The sequence below is a fragment of the Zootoca vivipara genome, chromosome 16 (genome assembly GCF_965207765.1).
Source record: "Zootoca vivipara chromosome 16, rZooViv2.hap1.1, whole genome shotgun sequence".
NCBI classification, from domain to species: Eukaryota; Metazoa; Chordata; class Lepidosauria; order Squamata; family Lacertidae; genus Zootoca; species Zootoca vivipara.
Window position 1 is genome coordinate 27,391,921 of NC_142599.1, and position 12,482 is coordinate 27,404,402.

General features: G+C 49.6%; 1 protein-coding gene across 2 annotated transcripts; it reads left to right on the plus strand.

Annotated features, from left to right (window-relative positions):
* Window positions 1-6: 6 nt before the first annotated feature.
* Window positions 7-12,203, plus strand: SLC25A45 (solute carrier family 25 member 45). Of its 2 annotated transcripts, XM_035097829.3 has the most exons (7): window positions 7-144; window positions 2,798-2,893; window positions 3,681-3,724; window positions 4,339-4,410; window positions 6,569-6,754; window positions 9,031-9,298; window positions 10,820-12,203. In XM_035097829.3, exons 2-7 carry the CDS (start codon window positions 2,857-2,859, stop codon window positions 11,086-11,088), a joined length of 876 nt encoding a protein of 291 aa, XP_034953720.3. In that variant the 5' UTR covers window positions 7-144; window positions 2,798-2,856; the 3' UTR covers window positions 11,089-12,203. The 2 variants fall into 2 exon arrangements, with proteins under 2 accessions (XP_034953720.3, XP_088515926.1); XM_088659800.1 differs by lacking the exon at window positions 3,681-3,724 and having other exon boundaries at window positions 9-144.
* Window positions 12,204-12,482: the final 279 nt, after the last annotated feature.

A 12,482-nucleotide genomic window follows, 5' to 3' on the forward strand; every position in this document is an offset into this window, starting at 1 on the left:
GGCGGGGAGGAGAAGAGAGAGGAAAGGAAAACTGCGCACGCGCGAGCGAGAGCGGCGGGATTTCCCCACCCCCAATTGTGGGGACGTCACGGCGGGAGGCTGCCCTCGGGTGATTTGTGACGCGCTTGTAATCGGGGGATTACGGTAGGTAGCTGGGGAACGGGCAGCTGCTTGAGCGCCTCGTGGAGAGAAGAGCTTTCCAAGACGGGGCTCCAGCTGCAGTAGCTTCCCCCCTCTCTTTAAGAGTCTCTGCCCAATCCCATCGAGCTCAAATGATTTTTTCGTTCCTTGGCTTCCACACTCCCCGCCCGTTTATGATGGAACGTGTGAAGCGAGGAACACGTCCGATTTTGCGCGTGTGTGTATCTCCTGTTTCAGATATTCCACTAGAATGAAGCACGTGGGCAAGCAGGATTGGAACACCAGAGCACTACATATCCCCTTCTGTGGTTTCCAGCAGAGCATAGCCTCTCCATAAATTTGTCCAATCCTCTTTAAAAAGCCATCCAAGTTGATGGCCATCGCTGCCTCACGCTGGAGCGAGTTCCACACTTCAACTATGCGATGCATAAATAAGTCCTTTTTATCTGTCCTGATCCTTCCAACATTCAGCTTCGTTGGATGCCCGTGAATTCCAGTGTTATAAGAGAGGAGGCAAAACTTCTCTGTACAGTATCCACTTTCTGCAGCCCATGCATGATATTATAAACTTCTGTCTCTTACTCGCCTTTTCTTTGAACTAATAATTCCCAAACACTGCAACCTTTCTTAATAGGGGTTTATTCCACCCCCTTGATCACTTTGGTTTCCCTTTCCTGGACCTTTTCCAACCCTGCTACAATATCCTTTTTGAAGTGAGGTGACCAGGGCTGTACACAGGATTCAAAATTTGGGTCACACCAGAGATTTGTATAATCACATCTTTATGTCTGCAGTTTTATTTTCCATTCCTATCCTCACTTTTGGATTGAGTTGACCTTCAAAACACACTGAGTGCACAATTAATTTTTATTTTTTCCTTAAAAAAAAGAAAAAAGTATTTCAGTTCAACTTCTCTTGGCTACCGGGAAAACTTTCAGACGTTTTTACTGCCTGTAAAATTAACACAGCGTAGCCTTTTCTTAAAAGCTCAATTTACTGAATGTAAAGTCAAGCACGCCAGATCAGATCTCTTGGCGATCTTGGGGCAAAGGTGTGTGTTCCTAGTGAGTGCTTGGAAGATTGGATAGTGCTTGGAAGATTGGAAGCATCCATCCAGCGGAAAGAGTGGCAAACCTAGCGAGTCAGTTCCGATCCTGGTCTAAAGGTTAACAGCAGTGAATATTTAATCCTGGGAAGGAAGAGAAGCCACAAGGAGACAAGGGATTCTTTCTTTGCTGGGGTGGGGGGGTAGGTTTGCAGCCTCTGCAAGGGGGATCCGCCTTGGGATCTGAGAGCAGCAACTGCAGGGGGGCGGGGGCGGGGGACAGAATCCCAGCGCCCAGGTGAGTCAAAGGACAGAAGGTGTAAACTGGAGAATGCAGGAGGGGGGGAAGAAGAGGGCTCTTGTGCTCAGGTTTCCCCACAGGCATTTATTTGGCCACTGTGAGAACAGGATGCTGGGCCATTGGCCCTGATCCAGTAGGCTCTTCTGATGTCTTCGAGCTAAGAGCTAGTGAGAAACCTACTGAGTAACACGCAAGAGTTAGTAAGGCAACAGGTTTATTCATCAGGGTTCTTACTCAGCTTTTATCCCACCCTTCCTCCATAGAGAGCCCCCTCCCCAAAAATGATTTTTGTTTTTTTAATGCAACAACCCTGTAAGGTAGTTAGGCTGCAAGACAGCAGTTTCCAGCAACTGGTATTTGGAAGCATTACTGCATAGCCATCCTGGCTAAGGAGCCCTCTCGTCCTCCATGAATTTGTCCCATCCTCTTTTGAAGTGGCCATCCCTGCCTCTTGTGGGAGGGAGTCCCACAGATTAACTATGCTCTGTGTGAAGGAAGGCTCTGTTTTATCTGTCCCCGAACTTCCCAACATTCATTGATGCCCACAAGTTCCAGTGTTATGAGAAAGGGGGAAACCTTTTCTCTGTCCCCTTTCCTACATGCTGTGAATCATTTTACAAACCACCATGCCATCCTCCTGCTTGCCTTTCCCCCAAACAAGAGCGTCCCCAATGCTGCAGCCTTTCCTCGTAGGGCTCCATCCCCTTGATGGTTTGGGTTGCCTTTTTCTGAACCCCCCCCCCCAGCTTTATGATACTGTACAGTGGAACCTCGGTTTATGAACACCTTGGTTTACGAATTTTCGGTTTACGACGCCACGGACCCATCTGGAACGGATTAATTCACTTTCCATTACTTTCAATGGGAAAGTTTGCTTCAGTTTATGAACGCTTCAGTTTAAGTACTCCGCAGACCGTACAGAACAGATTAATCCACTTTCCATTACTTTAAATGGGAAAGTTCGCTTCAGTTTATGAACGCTTCAGTTTATGAACGCTTCAGTTTATGAACAGACTTCCGTGTTCATAAACCAAGGTACCACTGTATATCCTTTTTGGGGTGGGGCAACCAGAAGACTGTGAAGAGGTTGTCCTCCTCACTTCTGTTGCTGCTGTGGGGCTGTTTCAGGAGCCAGGCCTCTGGGTCCCTTGGCAGATCTCCTCCTGGCACAGCACCCTGGCCACTTCAGCCCAGATTGCATGGTTAATGGTCCATCTCAAGTGGGTGGGTGGGGGGGAGAGCATGTGTCCCTGTGGTGTGCATTTGGTTAAATATAAAGGCAACTCAACCAGTGTATTCCCTTTGACCAGATTCCCCACCCCCACCCCCGTCCCTCTGCGATGCACCCAGACTTCCAGAAGCTTTCCCAATGTCGGGTGCAGAATTTGCTGCAGGATGGCTTTCTGGTAAGTTTTGAACTCCTCCTTCCCATTACACACACACTATTCCAGCATGGAAGACCGTATGATCCAGCGGAATGGGGTGTGTGTGTGTGTGTGTGTGTGAGTGTGTAGAAGAATAGAATCATAGAGTTATAGAGTTGGAAGGGGTCCCATCTATTCTAACCCGCTGCAATGCAGGTATATACAGGTGGCCCATATGGGGATCGAACCTGTGACCTTGGCGTTACCAGCACCACGCTTTAACCGACGGAGCTGTTGCAGAAGTGGCTGGAATGTCAGACGAAGGACCCAGGAGAGGCAACATCCAACCCCACAATGCTCCCCGGTGGCTGGCCTTGATCCAGTCCCCCCCTCTCAGCCTGAGCCGCCTCACAGGGTTGCTAGGAGGATAAAAAGGAGGGGAAACCCACCCACCCCAACATATACACATGTTGCCCTAAACTCACTTAAAAAAAGAGTGGGGTGAAAATGCAATGATTAAGTGAAGAAAAAAAAAGGATCGGGTTGGGGGAGGACAAGAGAAGTTGTCTTTTGATGCTCCCCAGCTTCTCACAACTCGGCCCTTGTTTCCTCACAACAACCCTTTGGAGCAGGCCATTTTTCACTTCTGGTTTACAGGCAAGGGAAATGAAACTCAGAGTGACTTCGCTTTCCACGGCTGCTCAAAGACGCTTTTTTCATAAGCAACACGTCAACCCTGCCCCCCCCCTCTCCCCAAGCCAGCCTGGTGCCTCTTCACCCTAACAGCGACGCCACTAATTCCCCCTTTTTAATTTTTATTTTGCTACAGGGGCAGCAGGCCTGGCTCTGGGGCACCCAATCGACACGGTGAAGGTGATTTTTTTGGGTGGGGAGGGGGCTGGAAATGCTTAAGGCAGGGGTGAGGTGGGGAGGACTTCCAGCCCTGGGGGAGGCCTAAAGGAGATGGGTCTCAGATGGGAGGGAGAGTGATGGTAGCCAGAAGTGTTGGGGAGGTGCATGCCCAAAGAGGTCAGCTGCTTTTGAGGCTCTGTGCTAGCTGCAACTGTTGCATAGCAGGCAACGGGCACTGAATCCACATGGGACTCTGGACAGAGCAGCATGCTGGGTTGCAGCAGCGAACCTCATCCCCAACAGAGCTCTTTTCTCCCCAGTGGGATTGGTGGCCGGTGGAGTTTTGTGGGGAAGCAGAAAGTGGCGTGTTCACTGGGGGTGGGGGACCCTGGCTTAGTCGTTGAGTCCACATGTCGCATGGACAAGGTCCTAGACTCAGCCTCTCCACTTACCAGTTGATGGGAAAGAGCCTTCCAGGGCTGCCTTATACTGAGCCAGACCATTGGTTCCTCTAGTTCAGTATTGCCTGCACTGACTGGCAGCAGTGGCTGCCCAGGGTTTCAGGTAGTGGACACCCCCAGAGACTATGGGGCTGCTAATTTGGCCCTGAGTTGGGCGCTTTTCTTCTGTTCCAGGTGCGGTTGCAGACGCAGGCCAGATACAGGAACGTTTTGGACTGTGTGGTCAGGACGTATCGTGAGGAAACGGTGAGCCTCATTCTGTTGTGTGTGCAGTGTGCAGAATTCGCCTCTGAGCTTTCACCTCCTTTTAAAACCCAGCCTAATCTTAAACCATTGCATTTAGACCAAGGTCTTTTGTAACAACATAATTTTAGAATGCAATTTTAACCCCCCAAAAATCACTTATTCCGAAGAAGGAAAAATGATCTGCCCAGTTCTATGGAACTCTCTGACACTAGAGATTTAGCAGGTGCCTTCCGTGCCAACTTTTAAATGTGTGCTGAAAACATTCCTATTCCTCCAGGCCTATCCAGGCAATTAAGAACACATTCTTCCACAATGGTTAATCTTTTTAACTTTCTAATGCTTTTTTCTTGTATGGTTTTATGTTTGAATTGCTGTAAACTGCTTTGATATATTTTTATGACACAGAGGCACATGACTATTTTTATAGAAAAGTACATATAAATATTTTGCTTTTTAATATTAATATTTAATATTTTCCCCCAATGCCCATTTTCCCCCCACTTGGAAATAAACCCCCCCTCCATGGAAATAAATTCTTAAGCTGGTCCATTTCTTTGCAGTTCCAGTGCACATTCCTGATGCCTGCCTAAGTATCTAATTTCTTGGGAGAGTTGACATCATCACAGGGGCCTGCCCCACAGGTCGTTTGGGAGGGGTGACTTTGCCAGAAGAGAGGGTGGGAGGCAAGTCATCACCGGAAGAGAAAGACAAGAGAGGACACAGGCTTTTATAAAATTTGCAGCTGCTAATTGATATGTATAGATGCAAATTGAGAAATAATTGCTATAATTTTGAATACAAGTGTGGCATATCTCACCCATAATGGAGGGGGAATCTGCTGCTACCAGGAGACCCCCGTGCCTGGAAACATTGCCCTTGAAATTGATTTGGACTGGGCAACCTTTGCATTAGAAGGAAAGGAAAGTAGGGCATATGTGATTGTACTCTGCTAAATTCCACTACTAGCAGACCCATGGAAATCACTGCACCTGTGTTAGTGATGCCCATTCATTTAAGTAACATTAGGTGCAACCTCTAGGAACCCGAAACATTGCTTACTCCCCATGAGTTGCAGGCAGTGGCAGAGGAAGGGGGTGCGGTCTGCCCCAGGTGTCACCACTGAGGGGTGTGACAAAATGCCAGGCGGCACTCACCGCGGGGCCTGCAGCATGCCCAAGCCACGCATCTCTCCCAGGAAAGACGTTGCCCAAACGGTCCGCACGCTGCCTCCCCCCCAGCTGTAGGGTGGCTGAGTGGGGAGGAGGCAGGCAGACTCTGGAGGCCCCGCGGTGCACCCCACCCCTACGAGCAGATCATCTTGTCCCTGGGCGTGCCGCCCCAGGCACCCGAGCAGTTTCCGCCGCCGTTGGTTGGCATGCTCCCTTTAGGATGTTCATACCCTACAAAATGTCCCTGATGAAAATAGGGGTGTCAAATCCAAACTCCTGCTCCTCCTCTTCTTCTTCTTCTTCTTCTTCTTCTTCTTCTTCTTCTTCTTCTTCTTCTTCTTCTTCTTCTTCTTCTTCTTCTTCTTCTTCTTCTTCTTCTTCATGCTGTCCAATGCTTCTCCTATGAAAAATGGGATGTCTGACTCCTAAGGAGAAGCGGGACATTCCGGTATGAAATCAGAAACTGCAAGGGCTTTTGTAAATCTGGGACTGTCACTGGAAAATAGGGACACCTGGAGGGTCTGGGTGTTGGAGAATTGGAGGAGAACCTGACAGTGTATCCTGAATCACTTTGACCAAAGGCTCAAGCTGGGACTGACGGCTGACCTCCTCCTCTTCCTTCTCCTCCTCCTCCAGTGACAGCCCCTCCAACCAGTGCTAGTTGGATCCCAGTTGCCATAAGCTACTCAGCCCTTGCTGATAAATTCACCCAAAAAGGGGAGAGGTTTGATTGGGGAGTGGGGAGTCAGAAGGAACCACTGTGCAGGGCTTTTTACCCTCTGCTCTCTGGCTAAATTCCCAGTTTATTTATCTGTAGCCCACCTTTTTCTCTCCAAGAAAGGAAATGGCTTACATGGTTCCCCCTCCCCCAGCCAGCCTCTGGGGCCACCCCCAGCTTATAGAAGCATAGGGCTGTGGTGTTGGAAGGGACCCCAAGAGATATCTAGACCACCCCCCGCAGGGCTCACCTGCCTGCTTCTCCCTTGCAGATCCTTGGCTTCTTCAAAGGTATGAGCTTCCCGCTGCTTAGCGTGGCCATGGTGAACTCTGTTGCGTTTGGGGCCTACAGCAACGCCCTGCTCTACCTGTGCGACACCCACCACCGCGATCGCAGCGCCAACCCCCCCAGCTACGCCCATGTCTACGCGGCTGGATGCTTCTCAGGACTGGTGCAGGTAAGGAGCAGGTAGCCCCATCGGACTTGTGTGTATGAGCGTGTCTGTGGTCAGACCCCACCTGGAGTCCTGTGTCCAGTTCTGGGCACCACAGTTTTAAGAAGGATATTGGCAAGCTGGAAGGTGTGCCGAGGAGGGCGACAAAAAATGACCCAGGGTCTGCAAACCAAGACTAATGAGGAACGGTGGAGGGAGTTGGAGATCTGTAGCCTGGTGAAGAGGAGATTGAGAGGCGATATTGTTTCCATCTTGAAATATCACGCGGAAGGTGGAGCAAGCTTGCTTTCTCCTGCTCTTATGGGTGGGACCTGAACCAATGGGTTCAAATTGCAAGAAAGGGGAACCTGGTGAAACATCAGGGAGAACTTTCTGATAGCAAGAGCTGTTCGAGAGTGGAGCGGACTCCATCGGAAGGTGGTATAGATGCACATTGAGAAATAATTGCTATAATTTTGAATACAAGTGCAGCATATCTCACCATAATGGAGGAAGAATCTGCAACCACCAGGAGACCTCCGTGCCTGGAAACTTTGCGCTTGAAACAGATTTGGACTGGGCAACCTTTGCATTAGAAGGAAAGGAAAGTAGGGCATATCAGCTAAATTCTACTACTAGTAGACCCATGGAAATCACTGGACCTGTGTTGGTGATGCCCACTCATTTAAGTGGGTCTACTCTTGAGTGGGACTAACATTAGGACTCTCCTTCATTGGAGGTTTTTAAACAGAGGTTGGGTGGCCTTCGGTCAGCTATTCTTTAGCTGGGGTTCCTGCATTGCAGGGGGCTGGACTAAATGCCCCTTAGGGTTCCAGCTCTACAGGCCTATAATTCTAAAACATCCTCCTTCCATGTTTTTCCTCTTGAAACAGCCGCACGATTTCCCCTTTACGATGCTGTTCAGTTGGTTATGAGCTGTATCAATTGCTCAAGCCATTTCCTTCTCTAGAGGCTGCACCTACTCTCTAGGAATTAATCTTTTTTTCTCTATTTCATTCTAATTTTACAAATTTTATTTGATGCATGTATCAAGCCATATGAAAGCCGAAGCATATGGTCCACATAAAAGCCACCTTTCCGTAAGATAAAATACGTCGTGCGATAGGCAGAATATTAACCTCCTTGTGGGAATTTACTCTTCAAATTGGTCATAACCCAAGACAAAGAGGTCCTTTCTCAAAACGACTACCGGGCTCCATGGCTAACTGACGTGCTCAGGTGCGTTTAAAGTTTTAGAGAAGGCCATAAATCTAACAGATAAAACAGCACCCCATAATTTCCCCAGGCGTTCTTGTTCGCTAAGGTATCTGCTTACAGGTCCAGTGACAAGCATAAACTGGATCCATCTGGCAATCTACAAATCTACACCCGAGACTAAATCTGGAACAGAATTAAGAAGACAAGGGTTCTTGGGGTTTGGAGAACTATTTCCCAAAATGCTTGAGCTCTGTATCACATCTGCTACCAACCCTCTTCCATTTTTGGCACAGGATCAGCAGTTACTATTTCTGACTTCATAAATCTTATCTAATTTCAGAGGCGTTAAAGGGGCCACTGCAGTGCCGTTTTTATACAATTCTCTTTAAGCACTTCCAAATCCAAAAGAGAAAGGACAAACTTCTGGGGAAACTTGTCTTTGTAGATCCCCGATAATATTTTGCACCTTGCGGTGTCACACAACAATCTGTATTAATATTTATTTTACACACCCACAAACCATTTTTGTCAGTTGGTTAATTTTGCTTCATTTTTCCATTGTACATATTTAATTTTAATAGACATAGAAACATTTTAAAAACACATTCATATAACAATAGGATCTTAGAATTGTGGAGTTGGAAGGGACTCCAAGGGTCATCTAATCCAACCCACTGCAATGCAGGAATCTCAACGTTGTTGTTCCCCATCCAATTTGAAGCCATACTGGACCCTGCTTAGCTTTGCAAACGTGCTAGCAGTTTTATTGCTGCACCATGATAATGTGCATTTCATATTTTTCCATGGGATGTATGGATGGGGGTGGAATTGTCTGTCTTGGACCAGCCTAGGACTAAATTTTGTGGGGCTCCTGCTGTGGAAAGTGGTTTTCCCCCTTCCTGTTCCACTGCAGCCCATTTCCTTGCTCCCCCCGTTCATTCATTCATTCATAATTTTATTTGCATGCCACCTTTCTGTAGCGCAAGTCATGCTCAAATGTAAAAAAATTGCAAACATAACAAAAGTAGTGATAGAGAGCAAATAAATTGTTCTCTCCCCCTCTATTCCCTGTGTTGATGCAGGCTGTGGTCCTGGCCCCCGTGGATCTCGTCAAAGTCCGGCTGCAGAACCAGACCCATCCGTACGGACGCAGAGACCGGCCAGGGGGACCCCAGCCACAGTACAGGGGTCCAGTGCACTGCGCTGCCAGCTTACTGCGGGAGGAAGGCCCCCGTGGCCTGTTCCGTGGGGCTGTGGCGCTGGTGCTTCGCGACACCCCCACCATGGGCATGTACTTCCTGACTTACGCAGTGTTCTGCAGGGCGTTGACTGCAGAAGCACAGGAGCCAGGTGAGATACAAAGAATGCTGGGGGACCCGGTGGGTGGGCCACCTCTGCACATCCCCTAAGGCTCTGTGGCCAACAGGGCAGGCTCTCAGGGAACCTGTTCCTCTGGAATATCAGAGGAAGCTGGAGCCGGGTGGGGGGAACGAGGAGTGTTTGTGAGTGTGTTTTAGTCTGGAGAAAAGACAAGTAAAAGGCGCCATGATAGAAAATTATAAAATTACTAGCTGGCCCGGCCATGCGTTGCTGTGGCTCATCCATGTGACTGCCCCTACCCTGTTCCGACCCATGACCTATTCTGTCCCCTCCTCCCCCCACCCCCGGCTCATCCCTGTGATTGGCCCCACCCCCAACCCATGACTTATCCTGCCCCCTCAGCCCAGTCTGCAAAGCCGAGCTGAGATGCTGTGGAGAGGGAAGCTTTCCTAGGTGCAGTACCAGTGTAGCCGTCACTAGAGGGCGCTGTTTTGCAACCTCTCCTGTGCTCTCAGCATCCCCGGCTGTCTGAGTTTTTTGTTCTGGATCAGTGGGTTTTACCTGCTTTACCTGCCTCAGGTGTGACATCTGCCTACGTGAACTTTATATGGTCACTTGCATATTCGCATGTGACGTTGTGTCAAAATTTGAACGCAATCGGTCCAGCGGTTTTGGTGAAAAGTGGAGACTAACAAACATCGCCAGTTTACATTTCTATATATATAGATGTATGGTAGGGTGGAGAAAGCTGGGAGAGAAAACTTTCCCTCCCTCTCTCATAACAACAGGGAACACCCAGCAAAGCTGAATGTTGGACAGTTCAGGACGGGATGAAAGGAACAACGTCTTCACGCATAGTTGAATTACGGAACTCCCTGCCACAGGAGGCAGTGATGGCCACCAACTTGGGTGGCTTCAAAGGAGGGTTAGAAAGAAATCATGGAGGAAGGGGAGGCTATCGATGGCTACTAGCCAGGATGGCTATGCTCTGCCTCCACAGTCAGAGGCAGAAATGCTTCTGAAAACCAGTTGCTGGAAGCGTCAGGGAGGGAGGGAGAGGGCTCTTGTGCTTGGGTCTTGCTTGCGGATTTCCCATTGGGGCATCTGGTTGGCCACTTTGAGAACAGGCACTGGACTAGATGGACCCAGCAGCCAGGCTTATGTTCTTATGGAACCTCCAGGTTCAGAGGCAGTCTATCTAGATTCCTAGATTCTCAGGGGTATTTGGCCCACTGTGGGAACAGGATGCTGGACTAGAGGGGCTAGCAGGCTTGTCTTATGTGTGTGAGGACCGTGAGCTCAGTTCAGCTCCAGGACTCCACACAATCTGCTGGGCTCTCCGAATCCCTTAATTGCAAGTCCGTTATCTTGACCGCCAGGCTCTTGGGATTTTCGTACAAAACAAAATAGACCCTTCCGACCTGACACCTGCTGCCCTCCCTGTTTTAGGGGGCATTATCCCTCCCTCCCTCCTTCTTGCTCCTCCACAAGAGAGCCCCCCCAACCCATGCTGTGCTCTTTGCCTGCCTCCCCCCACCCCACCCCTTGCAGGCTCTGCCACGGTTCTGCTTGCCGGTGGCTGCGCCGGGACGGTTTCGTGGGCTTTGGCGACCCCGATGGATGTGGTGAAGGCCCGTTTGCAAATGGACGGGGTGAAGCGAGTGGCGTATCGGGGCGTCCTGGACTGCATCCTCGCCAGTGCCCGGCAGGAGGGCCCACGGGTGTTCCTGAAAGGGCTGGCCCTCAACAGCCTCCGCGCTTTCCCGGTCAACGCCATCACCTTCCTGAGCTACGAGACTCTCTTGAAGGTTCTCTGCTGAACCCCACAAGAGGGGCTGGGGTGGCCGCCCTTCCTCGTCTTATGCAAGGCTTTCGCACCAGCATCTTGCAGCCCAGAGGTGGCGCCTAGCAGGCTGGATGGGTCCTGGACCCAAAGAAAGCTCAAAGACATTGACCACCTCTGGGCAAACCATGCATCAGTTTAGACTCCTGGGCACCTTTGGTACATTTTAGCAAGTTCTGTGGGCACCGCTCCCTCTGCTCACTGCTATTCCCCCTCCTCTGGAAACAGAAAGAGAGGAAGTGGGTGCATTCAGAGTCATAGAATGGTAGAGTTGGAAGGGACCCCAAGGGGCATCTAGTCCACCCCCTGCAATGCACGAATCGCAGCTAAAGAAGGCCATCCAACCTCTGTTTAAAAACCTCCAGCAAAGGAGAGTCTACCACCTTCTGAGGGAGTCTGTCCCGTTTTCGGACGGCTCTTACAGTCAGAAAGTTCTTCCCGATGTTTAGATGGAATCTCCTTTCTTGCCATTTTGAATCCATTGGTTCGGACCCTACCCTCTGGAGCGGCATAAAACAGTCCTGCCCCATCTTCCATGGGACGGCCCTTTAGATAGTTGGAGATGGTTCTCATACCATCTCTCAGTCTCCTGGCTTAGCATCCCCAACACCCTCAACGGTTCCTCATAAGGATCTTGTAGCACCACTCTTGAACCTTGAAAAGCACATAGAGCTGAAAGGGGAAGTGGGAAGGAGAGCCACTCTTCCCCACTTCCTCCTTCAACTCTATGTACATTTCAGGGAGGAAAACGCACGAGGGTGGGGGCTTAGTCTCAACCTTGCCAACCCACTGCCCCCTCAAATCTGTAGCACTAGGTTATTAATGGTGGTCTACCGACCTGGATTTTTGTAAGGATGCAGCAATCATGTAGCCAGCAGCCTTATCCAGTGTAGAGGTTCAGACTAGGACCTGGGAGACGAGGGTTCAAATCCCCACTCGGCCACAAAGCTCGCCGGGTGGTGACCTTGGGCCTCTCGGCCTAACCTACCTCGCAGGGTGGTTGTTGTTGAGGAGGAGGAGAACCATGTATGCCACCTTGGGCTCCTTGGAGAAACTTGCGGGATATAAATGCAATAAAATAAACAAAATAGCCCGGAATGGCCCGTTCTGCCTTGGCAAAACACAGGAATTCCTTCATCACCGGAAAAGAGGACACAGCTTTGCCATAACATTTGGATAGATGTGAATGAATGAATGAATGAATGACCACTCTAAATTAAGATGGAAAGACAACCCAACTCACCCATAATACTCCCATAGGAGTATAGCGTCTAGATCAAGGGAAGTAATAGTACCACTGTATTCTGCTCTGGTCAGACCTCACCTGGAGTACTGTGTCCAGTTCTGGGCACCACAGTTCAAGAAGGATAC

Bases quoted from the DNA above. Each gene is read 5' to 3' on its own strand.
- SLC25A45 (XM_035097829.3), top strand. From the start codon at position 2,857: ATGTCGGGTGCAGAATTTGCTGCAGGATGGCTTTCTG. The intron at 2,894-3,680 runs GTAAGTTTTGAA...ATTTTGCTACAG, and splicing joins TGCTGCAGGATGGCTTTCTG to GGGCAGCAGGCCTGGCTCTG. The intron at 6,755-9,030 runs GTAAGGAGCAGG...GTGTTGATGCAG, and splicing joins GCTTCTCAGGACTGGTGCAG to GCTGTGGTCCTGGCCCCCGT.